The 20,873-nt window shown below is 32.9% G+C and overlaps 1 protein-coding gene across 1 annotated transcript in view; it reads right to left on the bottom strand.

Annotated features, from left to right (window-relative positions):
• Positions 1-3,094: 3,094 nt before the first annotated feature.
• Positions 3,095-20,873, bottom strand: part of LOC127714057 (uncharacterized) — a 129,680-nt gene continuing 111,901 nt past the window's right edge. Inside the window, exon 16 of the mRNA XM_052220004.1 lies at positions 3,095-3,115. Within this exon, the coding sequence (XP_052075964.1) occupies positions 3,095-3,115 (21 nt within the window). The remainder of the gene's footprint in view (positions 3,116-20,873) is intronic.

Genomic DNA, 20,873 nt, shown 5'->3' with positions numbered 1-20,873 from the left:
TCAAGCATCTTGATAATGTCAGTTTCAGAGAATTTTTTGTTTGAATCAGGGTGATTTTTTACAAAGTAAGATTTATTCCTCCCTAAGACAAGATACTTGTATCTACGTTGGTCATTCTTTTTTATGAAACAAAGCAATACCAACTCTTTTAATTTATCTTTTAGTTTGGAATGGGGAATAATTGTGTAAAGTGTAGAAAAGTCAAATGTTTTAATACTATTGCAAGATGAAAGAGTCTTAGATTGTATGTACTTTAAAAGATCTTTGGATTTTTTTAGTATCCACATCTGATTCACGCCACCTCTAGAATAGGCAGTTTCACAATAACTTTGAAGCCGGCTTTGATTGCTGACAAAACTGATGTTAATAATTTAGAAAGACGTTTCGTGGAGCAATATACCGTTATTTGTAAAGTCACTTATGTAGTTTAGGTATCCAATACAGTGATGGAAGATCCAGTTCTTCATCTTTGGTTGAAATTCCAAAGGAACAAAGAACAGACCTATGAATATCCAGGATTTCCTATTTGGTAGGTGTCGTGGGGGTATATGCTGAGTTTCCAAGTGAATTCATTTATGAAGCAGTTTATGTAATGAGATTTACACACAAAAACGATGTTTGGGGCTTTATCTGCGAGGACAACAACATATTTGTCATGGAGGTAGGACAAGTTTTTTGCAACATTTGGGTCTTTAAAGATTGACGTAGCAACAATATCAACTCCCGGAGGCAAAGTTGACCGCGTTTATGGAATTGACTAATCTTCCAATGTCCTCTTGATCATATAACACTGCGATATTTTGGTTTTTTACACATACTTGGCTATCAAATCAGATAATAAATATTTGAGTACGTATCAAGTAACCTGTTGTTTTGAACATTATTTCTGTCAACTTTGTAAACTTTGACCTTAACAATAGTTGGCGAGTGTAATTGGAAGTATGTACTGCTTTTTTCTGCAATAAACATATCTGATATCTCCAGTCGCTTCCTTGTCGGAGTTTTAAAATGGTACAATATCACGAATATTAGAACATCACCAGTTACAATAGTTGAATCACTGGCATGTGACTATTGAACAGGCACATAGTGTATGTAACGATTTAAACATATTTGTGGGCGCTCAATCCTCGCCTAATTCTTGGACAGGGGTGTCACAGTTCACCTTCAAAAACAAACTGCAAAAATCAACTTGACTCATCACGTCGTCACGAATTCCAAGACAACTAACAAGAAGACAAAAAACTTCTTAGTACTGACCTAACTACTCGCAGTTACTAAACGCTAGTTCGAATCATCCCAAATTTGATAAATAAAAAATAAAATCACAAAAATACTGAACTCCGAGGAAAATTCAAAAGGAAAAGTCTCTAATCAAATGGCAAAATCAAAAGCTGAAACACATCAAACGAAAGGACAGCAACTGTCATGTTCCTGACTTGGTACAGGCATTTACTTGTAGAAAATGCTGGTTTTATAGCTGGCTAAACCTCTAACTTGTATGACAGTCATTATATTGACAACGATGCGTGAACAAAACAAACAGATATAATAGATAAAAATGTCAATGTTTTAATCATAACACATGAATGCTAAGATTTTTCGGTTTCTTAATTTTCTATATATATCTATTAAAGCATTCATTTTCATTTTGTATGAATCGTCTTTAAGAATACTTTTGTTAAATTTGAACTATCCCTTTCCTCTCTCCACCTGACATGTTATTTTGAATAGAAATCTCTAAAATATTCTAAATTGTAGAGGGTCTTATATCAGTGTGATTTACCCTAGGTCTCACGTCTTGACTAACAAAAAAAATAATTAATTCTAGCTTCTTCATTGTTTTTTTTTCTCCAGATATATTGTGTTTTATTTGGATATATTACTTACCAAATGTCTATAATTTTCATTTTTTTTATCAAAGTTTTCTGCCCATTTGAATTATTTTTTATTTTTTGTCTATCTTTTATATTACTGTTACTATCCTTTATATTACGGGTTTCATTCATATCACCCTCTATAATAATTATACCAAGATTATATTTTTCAATGACACCTAAAACGATTTTTAAAGAATATTTTTTTATCTTTACATGTGTTTTGTGCGTAAAAGTTTACAAACCTAAATATTATATTTTTATCCATATTTATGTTGTTTTAAACAATTCTTCCGTCTTGATCTAAGTATGCAATATTTCATGTTTACTTATTTTGTTAATAAAATATATATCGAAACACCCCTTGATTGTGTACTTCCAAAATGATATAATTCTCCCGTGAATTTTTATCTAAAGAATTCTCCAAAAAAAAGTCTCTTCTAAACATATAATATTCTATTTCTGTTGTCTCATCCATTCTTTTATACTGATTCTTTTTTTCAAATTTTCTCATTCCCTGACAATTTAAAGAACGTATGTGTAATAGATTACGCGATATGGCTGTTTCTATTTTAAAAAGTAAAACAAAAAAAATATCAAACTCCGAGGAATACTCAAAACGGAAAGTCCGTAGTCAAACGGCAAAATCAAAAGCCCAAACATATCAAACGAATGAATAACAACTGCCACACTTCCGACCCGGCACAGGCTAAAGTTTCCGATGATGAATTGAAAAGCGAAAAAAAAAAAACATACAGCTATTTACAACTATAGAGATTAGAGACAAAATTAAAAACATATACAAAAAAGGTGAAATTCTTTGTGAGTTGCTAGTATATATACATAAAAAAAATACCTTACATTGGAATATATATATAAATATAATTTGTTTGAAAGTAATAAAAACATTTCTTTACTTTTAATCTTTCATTGGAATATATATATGTATAATTGTGTTAAAAGTAATAGAAATATTTCTATACCGATTTGTTTACTTTTAAAACACTTTTCAGAAAGTAAGACAGTGAAAATAGAGTTGCATATACACTGAAAGGTTGTTTTCAAATACTTTCTCATGCATATCATATATGTACAGACATAAAGATTGTTCGGTTTTCTTGACTTGATTTTAATATTACAGAGATTTATCAACTTAAGGAAATCGTTAATACCACGAAGAAATATTGTATGATTTGGTATTGAATTTTTCGCAGCTACTACAAAATGCTGATCATTATCTATAAAAAGACCAAAAAGATCAGATTCTGTTACATTCTTTACACAGGTAAATGGAGAAAGCGATGTGTTTTACATATCTACATAAATAGTTTAGTGCTGTGGTATATTGTAAATATATTTATAGAGCTATACAATGTAACACACATATACATTTTTTGTTATAAATTAAAACAAAACTAATTACGTATTTATGTATAACTATACCAGTTATTTTATGTTTCATTATCTATATATTCTGTATTGACAAAATTCGCTATACAAATTATTTGTTCAAATGATAATGTGCAGTGTATCATACACAGCTGCCACATACATTTCATAACTATAGATAAAATAGGAATATTTACAGATATTTATAAAAGTTATAAAAGTATTTATCATTTTGATCTTTAAGAGGTCAGTAGAAATGGTGAAAGAACATTACATATTGTAACTGTTCTTAGACCTATGTCTTTAAAGAATTGCTGGAGTCAGTTTATCAGTCTTACTAATGCAAACATCAAACCTTTTTTCCAATGATCAGTCTTATTAATGCTCACTCTAAAGCCTCTTTTAATTTATCATGATTCTTAATGCATTCATCTATGGCCAGACCCCTTAACATATATCAGTATTCGTAAAAGTAAAATACAGGCATTCTCTTATGTAAAAAATGTTGGATTTCACCTGGTTTTATAGCGAACTGAACGTCTTACTTGAATTACAGTCGCATATATTTTTTATCATATTGACAACAATGAGAGGCTATGCATATGTCAGCAGTGACGAGACACAACGGATGCGGCCCTCTCATGAATCCGCCCTTGATCTTTAATTATATATACATATATACCTGGGTAGAGGTATAGGGGGAGGGTTGAAATCTCACTTACAATGTTTAACCCCGTCGCATTTTTGTGCCTGTCCCAAGTCAGGAGCCTCTGACCTTTGTTTGTCTTGTATGATTTTTTATTTTAGTTCATTTATATGTTTTTTTAGTTTAGTATGACGTCCAGTTTTACTGAACTAGTACATATTGTTAAGGGACAATTGAAGCCCGCCTCCGGGTGCGGGATTTTGCAGCTGTGTTGAAGACCTATTGGTGGCCTTCGTCTGTTATCTGCTCTTTAGTCGGGTTGATGTCTCTTTGACACATTCCCTATTTCCATTCTCAATTTTAAAATGTATTAAAGGGAAAACCGTAGTATTTATTCTTTCATAGGCAACAATACAAACATTTTCTAAAATTTTAGCGAACCTGGTGAAGCAAAGTGCATTAAAGCGCTTCTGACCAATCAAATATATAACATATTATTATCAATCATAAGTTAAACATGCACAGTGATTAATGTGACAGAAAGCAATCATCAACACTATGGTAGGACATTAATTAAAGGGGCATTAGCTACGATTAAGACTAACAATTAAAATATGATTATTGTTTTGTTTTTTGTTTCAAACATTTAAAAACCATTATTTTGAAATAATATTTTGCTATCAGCAGTCCGTTTGGTTCGATTTTGTAAGAATTAGCTCAAAAACATAGTTAATACATGATTGGCTTGCAAGTCAATAATTCAATCAAATTTGAAGCCGTTTTCATGCCACCTTCAATTAAACTAGAGAAGGGTTGCACATGTGCAAATCATGTTCAGTTATTAAATAGAAAAGAATGTCAATATTGAAAGTAAGACAATGGAGACACCGGGAGGACCATTTCGCTGACTTATTTGACCCACAAACAATTATATTTATACAGGTAAAACGATGATTTTTTTTTAATCTATGACATGAAATGAAACAAGCCTAGAAAATCAATCCTAGAAAAACAATCCTTATACGATTGATTTTGCTCGTCTGTGTATTTATATTTATATCGGAGGTAATTTCAATGATTAATTAGATGGCGTCTTGTTTAAAATTCAAACGAAATGCTGACATGCTATAACGAGTACATTTATGGTTACTAGTTTCTTTTGGACTTTTTGTAATTTGGATATCCGTTTTATAATACAAAGTCTTTGATAAAATGCAAGTCGTATTTACTTTGAATGGCTTAACAAACGTTAAATCATCAAGTTTCTACGGCAGGTTGATGGAAGTGCCACATCCTTTTGTAGCGTCATTAGACATTGGGACAACTTATTCTGGCTTCGCCTTTTCTGCCAGAGTCGAACAAATGTCTTTTTACATATGCAAATGAAAAGATGGCGATTTGACTACAAGCAAGACACCCACGTCTGTGCTGCTGAACAAACAAAAGGATTTGTAGCTTTCGGATATGAAGCTAATAACAAATACACACAAAATATCATCCCTGATGAAAAAATAGAGGATTTTTACTATTTCCGACGGTTTAAGATGAGATTGCATAATGAGGTTTGTGCCACTTAGTGTCTTTCACATTAAGAATGTACACCTAGAGTAAGTGATGAAATCAGTGGTGCGTTCCTTAAAACCAATTTCATTAATGTATTCTATTATCCTACTAAAAAGTAAAAAAAACAAAAATACCGAGCTCCAAGGGAAATTCAAAACTGAAAGTCTTTTATAAAATGGCAAATCAAAACCTCAAACAATTTTATGCCTTTATATATTTTCATGTAGGGTTTTTCACTTGTAAGAGAGCTGTCAAAAGATTCCATTATATTAATGTCCTATTTCTCTTATTGTATTGTGTCATTTGGTCTCTTGCGAAGAGTTGTCTCATGGGCATAAATACCACATCTTCTTATTTTTATACTTAAAAAAAATATGTATCTTTTATTGTGGAGGTTCAGAAGTTTGACTACGCTTATGGAAGATTTGTTTCATTAATGTGCACCTCGTTGTAAGGGTCCTTCTGCAAGGAAGGCGAAGTCACGGTAGAATTGTACTTTTAAATATAATGCTGAAATTATATGCTTTTATAAAACTTTTAATATTCATTTCAGGCCGGAATAGATAATGATCAGTTGATCTTAGCACTCGAACCAGAAGCCTCATCTATATACTGTCACGAACCGAGACTGGATTTTGATAGAAGAGAGAACAAGTTCCTTCCGCTAATAACACCAGGGATGAAATTCATTGTTATTGATCTTGGGGGTATGTTGTTTTTTACTTCAATACAAATATATCTCATTGCTTTGGACAATTAGATTGATAAACCTCTACACTTCGTTTGTCGTTTGTAATTATCATTACACGTGTAGTAATCGTCTGTTCTCCGGATACTTCTTTTCATTGTCATGGTTTGATTACATGAGTTTCTCTTCGATACGTTGTATATTTTATATTGAGCGTGTAACAAAGTACGGACAGCATTGGAGGAAATGTACAACCAGAAAGCTGATTTGTAATATACATTTGCATTATCTCTAAATGCACTTTATATAGTGGCCACTTGGTGTTCAGTTAGGTATTTTGTTTTGGAAAATGTCATTGGTAAAGAATATTTTCAGTATGGGACGTTACATTGTTGCTTAACATAGAACCACCTATTATTTCTTGTACGTAGAGGAAACCTAGCATAAGTTAATTTTGAATTATATAGTATGGAAAATAATGTTCCTTCAACATCATGAACATGAGACTGTGAAAGATTGAAGTTTAGATATGACTCCTTTGGTCATGTAATTTCATTGTTCAGGGACAAGAGGTTGTGAACTATCTAAAAAGAAACAACAAAGTATCGTCCTCGATCAAAAATGATAATAAATTGCAACGAATGATGTTAGATAGATTAAGTTGCTGTTTCGTCCTATTTAGTACAATAAGGCCCCTAATTCTTTTTTGAATAAATGACGGGTATTGCGGATATTCGCATTTAGAAATTTATAAAAGGGTGGGTAATACGCCTAAGCAGTAAGAACAAATTTTAAAATTCGCAACTCGTTTTGTGTTCCAATTCGCCGATAAAGTAGCTGACTACATGGTAGTGGTATGAAGTAAACACTATGAGAAAGTTCTGAAAATGAAATTATAAACTATTCTTCATTCAAGGCTGTGGGCTCAACAGAGTGTCAATATATTAAATAATCATGTCACTACCGCATCTCACCTAAATGTCTCCTCTGAATATTTCATACATGTATGAAAATAATGAAATTACTGTGAAAGTACTTTTATTCATGGGTTACCCATGAATTTAAGTGTCGAACGAAATATAACAACTGATGTCCAAATCAAGATATGGAAAGATCCCAAAGTAGATTTGACTGCATGGATACAGATATATAATCTAGAAAATAAATCGAATATCAGCAAACTATATGAATCATACAACTTCAGACAAGATTTTACTCATTTTATCTTTTAAAAACCTAAACTATAAGACTTTTGATTCTAATAAAAAAAAACATTTTGTTTTGTTTATTTCACAAGAACTTATTCTACAATTCAATTCAAAGAATATTTGTAGTATTTATTCTATGTAGCCGTTTTCTTTAAGTGATGGTGTATGGCCTAAATAACATCCTTGATGATCGTTAATCTTTTGAGCATTCGATCTCGGGTTAAATAGTGTCATCATTCTGATAACATGTGTGCATCAATTTGTAAGCATAGATGATTCAGCTTATTACCGAAAGCAATTGTTTTATTCAAAAATAAAGAATGTTGATGAATGTTGTCAGAAATGAAAGAAAAACAATTTAGTGAAAATGAACACAACATTTTGCAATGACCCACAAATCATTATAAACAGCATATGATTATTTTCAAGATTTTTGTTGCTGATGGCGTCAAATTCTTTATTCGATTTTTTTCTTCAGAAAACTAACGTCCTAGAACTAATAACTTTTGTTAAAACCACAAAAATTGCAACCAACGAATAAAAGTACCTTACAGTATTTATTTCTAATTTATAAAAAATAAAAACTTAAGTCCGCTTCATTTTGACTCTGTTGATTAGTTATCCATAGAAAACTGATGCGTCATCTCCATTTTTCAGGTTGTACATCAACGTCAACAAAACGAAACTTTGAAGGAGGTGATACCTCCTTGCGGCGATCCCTGGGGAGGCACGTCTGTTAACGAAGCATTCCTTGACTTTATGATTGTTGTTTTTTTTTTGGCGAGGATGTAATTTATATTGATTTATGAGTTGAAGGAAGAAGATTTAGAAGATTATTTCCAACTCTTGCATGAATTTGAAATTAAGAAGCGATCGATTAAACCAAAGGCAGACGACGACAAGGAAATTTGTATGCAAATGAATGTGAGTTTAATGACTTTGATATAAACAAAATGTAGAGGTGGCATTAGCTCACACACTAAGAAAACAAAGTAAAAAGACTTAGTATCAACTAATGGACACATATTACACATCAAGGCCGATATTTTCAGAACCTTTTAAAATTTACAATAGATAAATTAAAACAGCACCTCAGAACTATCGGATCTCAAGAATGTTATCATGGTTGGCGGTTTTTCTGTATGCGAGCTTGTTCAAAGGCTGTCTGAAACAAGTTTGGTGGAGACAGGAAACATATCATTCCGGATGAATCTGGACTGGCCTTTTTAAAAGGAGCTGTGTTATTTGGTCACCAGAAGAAGAAAATAACTAAGCGAAATTTGAAAAAAAAACATATTGGATTCAAAGCTGGCCGGAATGGGATCCAGATATTTATCTGGAAACAAAGAAGATCCGAATGGGCGGAACCGATCGTTGAAAAGATGTTTTCTTCAAATTTACATCTGTAAACGATAAAGTTGAAGACGGTCATACCTCCTAAATGATATTCCAAACATTCAATTCGAATCAGAGGACTCTGGAATGTGTGATATACTGACCCAAGTCCAAAATATGTTACAGATCCGACTTGCCAGCGTCTTGGTACTTTAATCGTAGCTTTGCCAAAGTTCAAAGAAGGCGAAACATTTGAAATTGAGGCAACACTTGTTTTCGGTGGTACTTAATTGTTATTCAGGGTTAAAGATTAAAAAACAGGTCAACTAGACTTTTAATAACATATGATTTTGAAATTATTCTGAAAGAGGGGCGAAAGATACCAGAGGGACAGTCAAACTCATAGATGTGGCTTGTCGTGTTGCTCATGTTATTACAAATCCGGTTAAAATAGTCAAATCCGGTAGGTCACATTCGTGGTGAAAAAGGAAGTGGTTTTTAATTACGACATAAGGAACATATCCGATATCATCTGTGAAACGGATATTCCATAATGGTCAACCAACTCGTGATGGCGTCCGTAAAATTTACGATGGGATGATTTCAACTTCACCATTTGGAACTCTTGGTTTAAAAGCTTCCTTGTGAGCAGCAACCCTCTATCAAGGAAATCAGGATAGAAAATACAAGCCCGGGAATATCGTATCAATCGGGAGAAATATACTCCATATGCAGGCGCTGCTGGAATTTGGCTACATAAAAATGGAAAGTTCACACTTGGGAAGCTGAAATTATCTCTTTTGTCGTAAAGTTTTGTTTTCAACCGACCCTCATTGTCAATTTCTAGATGTAAGTCAAGATATGAGGCAGATTTAACTGTATCTGTTGTATCCTTTATCTCTAGTTCGATGGGATAGATGCGTTCAACATAGTCACCAAATTTTGAATTATTTAGTGAGAGAACATCACCTTTATAGCGGAAGGTAATGTTAAAGGATATTGCTAACTTCTTATCCATCTTCCTAAGACGTTCCTGTATGAAGTCAGCCTCATAATAATAAAGAAACAAGTCGCAAGAAGAGGGGCAAAATTGGTTCCCATTGGAATGCCGACAGTCTGTTGAAAAACACGTCCTCCAAACGTAATAATTATGTTGTCAATCAATAAATCAAGCATCTTGATAATGTCAGTTTCAGAGAATCTTTTGTTTGAATCAGAGGGATTCTTTACAAAGTAAGATTTATCCCTCCCCAAGACAAGATAGCTAGGAGGTCAGATCAGAAGTACCCTTTTTTGTACTATCAAACTTTCGGGAAACAGTACGCTCTAATATGCAATAAAACGTATGTGATATTTTTCAGCACAAGGATTAGGTATAGTTTTGACATGAAATGACTGACACTTTATTTGAACTTAAGACAACATACAAATGTATGCTTGAAATAGCAGAATTTAACATAGGAAGTAATGGGGCTATGAATTGGTGGTATTATTCACATTAGGTGTTGGGGCCTCGGTGGCCGAGTTGTTTAAGTAGTCTGTTTTTGACTGTTCGTGTAACTAATCTTTTCTTTTTTGTATTCTGTGTAAAATTCAAGTAAACAATGATATAATGTGCTGAATAGTAGTTGTATAAATGAGATAGCCTTATAGTAAAAGGACTATACTCTATGTTTTCCATAATAGATTGTAGAATATATATTGTACCGCTAGCCTGTCTACAATGAGGTTGTGAGTTCGAATCTCACATGTAACACTCAAATTTATTCTAAATTGACTAGGATTGTCAGTTTTCCTAAGGGTAGGTAGTCCACCAATAAAAAGTTACCACCACGAAATAGCACAATAGTGTTGAAAGTGGCGTTAAACACCAATCAATCAATCAATAATTGGTTCTTTTATAGATTGTCGATCAAATTGACTGACCTTCGACTATGCGATTTTATTTTTACAGGGCCTATACAGAAAGAGCAAGTTAATCAAACTATAGTGCTTTATATGTATCTAGTTATTCAGATATTGGTAATTGGATTAATTGGTTCAATGCCTGTTTTATTGAACGCCCTTTCAAGACGATCAATACATGCAATACGGCTTGTGACTTGGAAAGTTATGCAAACTTTAGAATTTGGAATGAATTAAATAAGATTTCTACATACAATCTTCAACAAAAGCCGTCAATACTATATTTATATATTGCAATAAGTCGAACTAAATTGCCCGTGTGTAAAATCGGTTGAAATAAACACAGACTATAAGAATAATTGCCATCAACATTAATAGTGTTGACAACAAGGCCACTTCTACATGAGTTTTGTGGAAAATTTTCGTTAAGACTCCCTTGTAGAATTTCACTAATTAAAATTATGTGCATGCTCAATAATGAAATAAGAAATAAAAACACACAACACTTACTAAACTGGTGTGAAAATATAGATCCACATGCCTGTATTCACTTCAAAAAGATATGGATTAAACGTTTTTAACATAATATTCCAATTATAGATGATAGCAAAGACAGGTCACTTGTCAAACGTCTTTTGATGTAGAAAAGTGATAAAAACGAGGATTAAAAACAAAATCAAGGCTGTAAAATTAATAACTTCCAACAAAGGAATGAATGATACTTAAGACTGGGAAATCTAAACGGTTCTACCACGCTACGACATTTCAGGAAATTGTTTGATGCAATATTTCAAATAAAGAGAGGGATTGAGAGCAAATGTAAACAGGTCGTGCATGCATTAAGTGCCTATTAAAACCGTAAAGGATAAAAAGAACAGCCATTTTAGTGTAAGAGGCAGACCCAGAGGGTCGACCTAATTTATAACAAATTATACGATTGTAGCTAAATGAACAGAGTGTCTTTCCATCTCTACCGAAGTTTTGCGCCAGTCAATTTGATTTGGATGACCTTGAAATGTGTCACAGATGATAAAGATGAATTATATTCCGTTTGTCAGAACAACGATCCAGTCTTTCCTTCTTCGTTTACTATTACACCGAATTCGACTGGATTTTAAATATTGAAGCAGGGATTGATTATCCTTTTGTAGCATATGAGATCTCCCAAGTTTGTTAGAAAGGATTCTTTAACAAGAACATTTATTTTGTTGAAGTTTTCTGATTTGTATTTTGTTTTTTTGTTTCTTAATTCAACTTATTATACTGTTTTTGTTTCTGTTTAGTTTTTTGTTTGCTTTTGGTAACTGTCTTATCTATCTTTTATCATGAAAACCAGACTCAAGCTGGCAGCCACTTTTAGCAGCTAACCAAGCTGTTATTAAACAAACAGGATCCTCCAAAAAAAAGTGGCTGCTATCATCATTGGAAGTTAAAAGAGACTGTCATCTTTTGAGAATCCGTTAAAATGTCGAATTCCGCCGTCAAATTTTTTAACTAAAATTTTGAGATTTTGGGAACGTTTGAGTCTTATACAGTTTTTTGGTGTTCAGACATATCATGAAAATTGGCTGCTTGAAAAAAATGGCTGCTAGCTTGATTGGCTGCTAAAAGTGGATGCCAGCTTGAGTCTGGTGTCATGAAAACATCGTTTAAAAACATTATCAATTAAAATGCACTGGTTGTTATAAATCAATTCATGTCTTAGGGTTAGATTGGTTAATTGATTGTTCTCTTCTTAACGTACCGTGGCAAATATTTCATACGTATTCAGGGGTCTGTTTATCGAAGCAGTCTTAGAATTAGGACTTGTCCTAGGAATTGTCCTATGTTTAGCACACCAATCTATGTTCCTTAAGATGGTTCGAACTTTAGAATATATTTTATGATACTTAATTTGTTATGATTATGTTACGTATACTTGCTTCTGGTTTCTCTAATTTTATGAATACTTTTAATTCTCATATATCAATCTCTGTTTTAGCTCTAATGGTTGTAACATTAGAAATTTTATTGAAAAATAAAGATTTATGCTTTCAAGAGAGCCTGTTGTTTGGCATCTGTAAAGTTCAGATTCCTTCTTTTGTTTATATTCACTCGTATAATTTTTGACAGTACTGAAATAGGTTAACCACTCAGTATTTTTATGCAAGATGCACGAGATTTGCATTTACACTCTGTTATGTATGAAACTGTGAGATTTTGAATTCAACTCACTCAAAAATAGTTCATAATTTTGACCGTTGTAAATAATTACACTTAAATTTGTCAACTTTATGAAAACGTACCTGTTATTTTTTTTTGTGTGTGTTGTTGTCTAAAATGTACAAATGTACAATCATTTTATATTTTTAAATAGTCATTTTAATGATTGTTATTATTTCATCATTATTTAAATATTATTATAATATTTAATTGAATTTTTATATTAATACATATGTATAGATTTCATTTATTTATTTTCCTTTAATTTACTTATTCTCCAACACTTAGAATAGGGGTTAGGACATCCTAGGCAATGAAATCCCAAAAGAGTTTCGATGTACATGCTCAGACATATCTTAGGATAGTCCTAGTCCATCCTAAATCATGTCTTAAGATATGTCTTAGGACTGATTTAGAACACCTCAGATAAACTGGCACCAGGACGATCTATGGTCCGAAAAACAAAATTAACCGATCCGTAACAGTATAATGGTTTATGGCTCTTCTGGATTTTAACAGGTGTGGGTATCACTGATGGATATGGAACTTCCGGTCGGTCATATAATTTATTTCTGGTTGTTGATGGGGTAAGTGTTTCTCGGTGGTTTGTATAGTGTTTAATGAACTGTTTTTTTATCATTTTTCTCCAGACATAGTGTTGTCTGCTTCAACTTGAGATTACTTGGAGATCATTATTTCGTTTTGATTATTCAACATTTTATATCTGCATTAAATAAAACGTTCATAACTACATATATCACATCTTGCAAAGACGACAGTGCATAGCTGGTCGCTTGTCTGGAATTAGATTGTACAAAATTATACGCCTGATGAGTTTGTATGGTAACTCCTAATTGGGATTTGTACAAGCAGGCATGATTTAGCAATGTTTTCTTTAAGTTGCATTAGAATGGAGATAACTATCATTCAGGTTGGAGGGTATCTTTCACCACTAGTTCGTCTGTATTGACATAATCTATAACATACCTTTCTTAAATTTTCCATTGATGAATTAAGAAATTATAAATCAGAAACTATAACACGTATAAGGTCCCATGTCTCCCAGCAATGCTGTCCAAGATAGAAAGGTTGATTTGCTTACTAGTATTCTTTTAAGGTTTCTTTTAGTAATATAACTCCTCATGTATTCGAGTAGTCACACATCATTGACTTTTTTTTTTCAAGTTTAGATTTATTTATTGATGATCGTTACTACAGAATTTTTTTTCTGACGCTCCAAAATTTAGAAGTATTATTTCCATTCTGAAGATCTAGTTCCGTAAAACCTGGTTCAGAACATCACTTTTATTCATGTGTGTGACAATCTTATTTCCAGTTTTGTTTGAAGGGAAATTAAATCCCCACTTACCATAACCAGTATTTATAAGAAGATTGTTTTCATTTTCATTCTAAATGTATACAGAAGAATAACAATATATAATTTACGAAATGTCATACGCGCTGCAAAAACGGAAGCAAGGAAATGTATATGTTAGCGTCCTGACACTCGTTTCACAAATAATGTTACGACTTAAACTGATCATAAGTCACGAACTATTCAGTATACTTACAAAAAATAAACGATCAATTTTAGTAGTAAGATTTCTTGTGAAACTTAGGCCTGTATCGTAGAAGAGTAGCAAGCTACAGAGTTTTCTTCCCCAACAATGATATTCATTCGATAAGGGAGGAAAAAGTATTCTTCATCATCTTCTAAAACTTGACAAAATTTATGTTCTCTGTGATATTTTGTTTGCATCGACCTATTTCGATTCCTGAGGTATAGGGAACATGGTTCAAAGTTATCGACGGTTTAAGGTTTTTAAATTGAGCAAGTAATTTAATTTTTAGTTTTTCTATAAAGAAAATCACATTTCATTTTCCGCCATTTTCGCAATAGTTGACGGAGAATTTCTCACCGTTATTTTTTGGAAACTCGGTCGTATTGGTAAGGTCTATGGTTTTGGGGTTTTACCTAAAGTTTCAAAGGTACAGTTTCGTTAAAATTTTATTTTCTGAAAATGGATTGAAACTGTGCAATTGCTTGACCAACCAAATCGTTGGAAATTCCACCAATGAAAAAAAAACTGTTATGGAAAATCTCAGCTTATCGTAAACCTTGTCACACATCTTGGGTTGCTTTCTAGGAGGTCCGCGTTCTCATGTCCATGTTGGAATTAGATGTGTTCAAATTTCGTTTGAGAGTGCGGTTCTTTATATGAAGTCTGTGTTCTCTGTTATATTTGATTACGATTTGCTGGCACTTTCGAATACAGACTTTTTCATTGGCGAAATTTCCCAAAATATGTCATTCTGTAAGCTGGAACGATTTGATAAAAGTTCAATATTCTTCTCAGAGTGTGTAAATCAGAGGATTGACTTAAAATGCTGTATATATGCAGGACTCGAAGGTGCGATAAAGCAATAAACAATGCATGAAATTATATTAAAGTATCAATATTTCATGCACATTTTAGGACAAGACGCCATCTTAATTACAATTAAGATGAGGTTAAAACTGCCGATTTATTAAAAGAAGATGACTGTGTCATGATTGCCAATTTAATTCGTTGTCTTTTTAATTATCAATTTTTGATTGGTCGGCATGATAGGTAGACATCCACAAAATTGTCTCCCGTTGAACATTGATATAAAGTAAACATGGTAAAGAGATATATTAAGAAGATGTGGTATGAGTGCCAATGAGACAACTCTCCATCCAAGTCACAATTTGTAAAAGTAAACCATTATAAGTCAAAGTACGGCCTTCAACACGGAGCCTTGGCTCACACCGAACAGCAAGCTATAAAGGGCCTAAAAAATGACTAGTGTAAAACCATTCAAACAGGAAAACCAACGGTCTAATCTATATAAGAAACGAGAAACACTTATGAACCACACCCACTTGTATTAACCAATGAAAATCAGGGGTCTGTTGTTCAACTTGTGATTTAACTAATCATATGATTAATTTTAACGAGTCGTTAAAAGTTAATCGCATGATTAGTAAATACAATGATTAAATTGCGTTGTTCAACTTATTTTAATCATTGTATTTACTAATCACTGTAATAATTTTTAATCATAAATATGATTAAGTTTGGGTAGTTAGCAAGTGTTTCCCACAATGCATTGTAAATCAGGGCCCATATAACTTCCCTTTCTGCTTTAAGTTATAACATTCTTCGTTTAACCAGTTTTGGGGTGCCAATAATTATTGAATAAATATCTTATAACATCATATTTTTTATGGAAACATATTCATATTTTAGATTACTTTCCAGTTCAAAATTAAATGTGCTTGAATGGAAAAATAATTTCAGTGAATGCAGAAAGTAATATGCATTTGTTTACCATGAAAATGGTTTAGGGTACATGTTGTAATAATCACCATTTGCATTTCACTTTAAATAATGACTAGGGCTAGAGTTTGTCATTTGTTTGTTCATAAATCTTGGTATCTGAAATGATGAGGTCGTGCAGTTGGTCGAAAAAAAAACCACATTCAATGAGTAACTTCAAATTTTGTTTCTATAAAAAAAAGTTTCAATCATTGATGAAATAGTTTTATCATGCAGCATGTGACTGTTCTAACTCGGAAACAATGTCAGTGATTGTCTTCGGTCCTCAATAAAAATGCGTCATTCATGGTCATGATTTTCATGGAATTTGATGTCCGACGACGGCAACAGTGTCAGTGATAGCAATGATAATTTGAAGTCTTTGTTTTTACATATCCACATCATAATGATTTCCTTCAAAAACATATAAAATCTTCATTGACGCGTAGGTGAAGAGTGCTTTCTTTCACGTCCGCATTTCATCATGTATGGCATGCCAAGTTAACATTTAAGATAATTATTACGGATGGTGTAGATATATAACAGAACTGTGATCGATTGTAGTTCATACGGCATAAGAAGATACAGTGTGACAATTTTAAATATTCAATTGTATAAGTGTAAAGGTATAATGCACAGTCCGTCACAGTGGTTTAATTCAGTCAGAGAAGCTTTTCAATGATTTTTTAAAACTGAAATAACGACTTTTTCGTGACATTTATTGACAATACCCTGCCAGAACATTTTTTTCCAATAAAACAATAATAAAGATCAAGCAAAGCATTCCGACAGTATGATATATCTTGGGTATCCGATATTCACGTGGGATGGGGTGCATAATAGTAAATATAAAGACAAGAAGATGTAGTATGATTGCCTACGAGACAACCTCTTATCGGAGACCAAATGATGTAGTAGTTAACTAATATAGGTCACCGTACGGCCTTCAACAACGAGCAAAACCCATATCGAAGAATAAGCTATAAAAGGCATAGATATGACAAATCACGGTAAAACAATTCAAAAGAGAAATCTCAAGGCCTAATTTATGTACAAAACTATGAACGTATAACAATGATATATAGCTACAAACGACTCCCACTGAATTACAGCCACATGCAAAAAGCCGATTGTATATATAAGTAGCAGATACCGGTTTATTTGGTCCCTTTTGTGTGGTCTCGTTTACCATTGGATGAGATTGTACTACAACCGATCAACAAAGATGACTGCTTACTATGAATAAAATAACTATGGATTATGTTTATGTTTCTATTTTTTTCGGCAAAAAGTGCAGCTTCTTGTTTGAAATACATTCTATCAATTGCTCTCCGTTATATATATGCATAAAGTATTTGCCACTAGACGTTCAGCAAATTCATATCTCCTCTAAAATAACAATACTATAATGATTTTAAACATAATTAAAAAACTAATAATATACTCTTTCAAACATTTCAGAAGTTATAAACACCTCTCCTATTTATTCAACATGTTCAAATTTCAGAAGAAAAAATGAAAAAACAACGAATAATGAATATCAAGCACATAAGATCACATAATGTTACTACATCGGTTGTTTGTCTCACGCTGATGATGATAGATGGCTGTTTAATTTACCGCGCGGTAATTAGATGCATATTTAAAACCAGAGCATGCTAGTGTGTTATGAATATTAATGCTGCTTTGTACTAGACCTACTGGCTGAACCGGATTTTTAACATGCTACTTCACAAGATAACCGGAGAAAGGAAGAAAGACCATTCGCAATGTGTCTAATGTTTTTTTTTTAATTCAATTAAAAAAAACATAAACCTTTCAAATACAGAGTTCGTAAAATAAAAATATTCCCTGTGGAACCCCTCCTTTTGCTCCCTCCATTTTCTACCCTTGAATGAGGCTTTCCAGTCTACTTAAACTTAAAACCTTGCTTTGTAACCGATCTATTCATGTACATGACCGGCAACTATTTTTATTTTAAAAGAAAATCTACAGTGTCGTTATCTGCTTGGAGTCGTAAGCCGGTGACCAAAGTCGGAATTTTCAAATTTTAATCGTCAGAAATAATACACGGCTATATCATATATCATTCGATTCGAAAATATATATACTTTAGAATTAATTTGGTCGTCAAACGAAAATATGGTGCAGTTTTTTCAGAAATCAAGATCAAAGGTCACTAACCGTTTTTAAGGAAAAACAAAATTGAATATTTAATTCCAATTTAAATACCCTTTTTGCAGAAGAATGATTGTAAACTTGCATCTATTTTTTTCCTTCATCAATTTTTCATCAAAAAAGTGGAAACCCATCATTAAATGAGTTTCCCGAGTAAACGTATGCGACTTTAAAAAAAGGGGGGTGGTCTCATTTTAAAAAGCTGTATATTTTTCAAATAATAAGAACAACGACCGTCAAAACTATACAAAATGTATAGCCAAATATGAAAAAATATGTTTTTGTTAACAACTATCTAGTATACCTCAATGAAAGTCGAAAACTGAGTTTTGGGCATATATGTTGAATTCGGTACATGCAAAACTGCCAACAAAAATTCTTTCAAAACAGACTAATATTTGAGTTTAAACAGTGTCATGACGTTTTGTTTGAAGTAAAATGTATAAATAGGAACACAAATCTTTATAAAATAGATTAACATCTTTAAGAAGACATTTTTGAGAAATAGAACCGCCTTATATCCGTTTAAAAACTGAGAAAGTTTCTGTTGTTCAATCCCAAATTATGTGACACAAAGATAAGAAATTTTCTTCTATGCAGGATAGTTTAGCATCGCAATAAACATATGTTACTTTAATAAGTAACAACTTTAAAAAGAAATTTTTGATGAATAGAACCGCCTTTTATCCGTTTAAAAATTGAGAAAGTTTCGGTGTTCAATCCGGCCGCCCAAACTAAGTGACACAATATAAGACATTTTCTTCTATGCAGGATAATTTAACATCGCACTAAACATACGTTACAGTAATTCAGACCTCAAATGATTTTTGTATTGTGGGAAGGTTATAACAAGGTTCTGACACTTGGTTGGAATATATATGTTTGTACATGCAAGACTAAGCAACGAAATCTCGAATATCAACATTGGTCTAAAGTTTCACTATCGTGGTTAACGAACACGACAACTGAATTCTTAAGTCCTAATAATATTGCGAATATGAATGTTAAGCTTTGGACATTTGACTTGTTGTGCAATGGAATAGAGTGCTGGTTGAATTTTTGTGTACAACATGTAGCGTGCTTTTACCCAGCATCATAGGACATTTCAAAACATCTCGTCATTGCAGAATACGCTTTGGCCATATCAATCTAAAATCGGAGGACATAAAACAAGTATTACATCGAGGCTCTTCTCCGAAAAATGTCAAACGAACCCTGTCCAGAAAGGAATAGTCTGTCCTGCTGCTTGCAACTCTAAATATACTTCAACAAAAGTCAAGAAAAAAGCCATCTCTGGTCGACAGTATACATTTGTTATGATCACATGATTGCAGTTTCTGGAAAATTTCAGATTGTCGTGATTGTTTTGCCCTACGGTCTGGTCTGTATGAATTGATTTGATATCTGAACTAGGGCTAGCATTGATATCGCACTGCTGATGGGACAAAAAATAGTTTCTGTAAATTTGTCTTTGTAATTAATGAATAAAGTTTGAATCCTCGTAAAGGTTTACAGTGGTTGTACGACAAGCTAGTCTTTATCAAAATCTATGTTTAGAGTATGTAAACCCTTGTCTTACTTGTAGCTTTTTTATTACATTATGAAAAATAATAAATCGATTTAAACTTTGATACCCATGAATGAATTCGATTTCTGGACTTGAGCCGGCAGCTATTTTATCTGTATGCCTCTACGAAAAATTAAAGGCAACAGTAGTTTACCGAGTTTTTAAACGATGTGTTTGAGCTTTTGATTTTGCCATTTGATTACGAACCTTCCGTTTTGAATTTTCCTCGGAGTTCGGTATTTTTGTTATTTTACTTTTTACCGATGTTCATTTTTTCAAACAAAAACTGAGGGAATCCCATGAACTTCAAAATGAGTTCATATCGGCTGCGTCAACAGAATACAACACACGCCATGCAAATGAAAATCGTTTAAAGGTTACGAACAGGAATGGGACATAAATGGTAAATTTTCAGATGTGATCTGGTACTTAGTATTTAGATATCTTAAACCATGAAAAGATGTTGCTAGTGAGTTGAGACACGATAAAGCCTTAAAGTAACACCATTCGTGATGGTGACCTTAAAACTTGTTTTGTGTCTATTTCAGTCGCCGGTTCTTCCTCGTAAGTCAGTACTTATCCCATCTCGGGGGGGGGGGGGGGGGGGGGGGGGGTGGGGGTCAACTTCAATACTTTATTGATAGGGAGTGCCGCTGGGGGTTCTGTTAGCCCACCCTTTTCATATAATTTAGATTTTAAAAATGTATACCTTTTCATATATTGCGTAGGTAAAAATGTTACCCTTTCCCATATTGTTGTATTTACACGTTCGACACACAGGCGTCACATGTGGAGCAGAATCTACTACACCATTCGGGGCACACGAGATCAACCCCGCTTTTTAGTAAGGTTCGTGCTGATCTTTAGTTTTCTATGTAGTGTTTTGTAGAAATTTGTTTGTCTTTACGTCGTTCTTCGACTTTTGCCATGACGTTGTGATACTGTCTTTTATGAAGTCTGTTCTCTGTCAACAT

This window comes from Mytilus californianus, unplaced genomic scaffold (assembly GCF_021869535.1).
Source record: "Mytilus californianus isolate M0D057914Y unplaced genomic scaffold, xbMytCali1.0.p SCAF_9, whole genome shotgun sequence".
NCBI classification, from domain to species: Eukaryota; Metazoa; Mollusca; class Bivalvia; order Mytilida; family Mytilidae; genus Mytilus; species Mytilus californianus.
The sequence above is the reverse complement of the archived record's forward strand: the minus strand, read 5'-3'. Positions and strand labels throughout refer to the sequence as shown.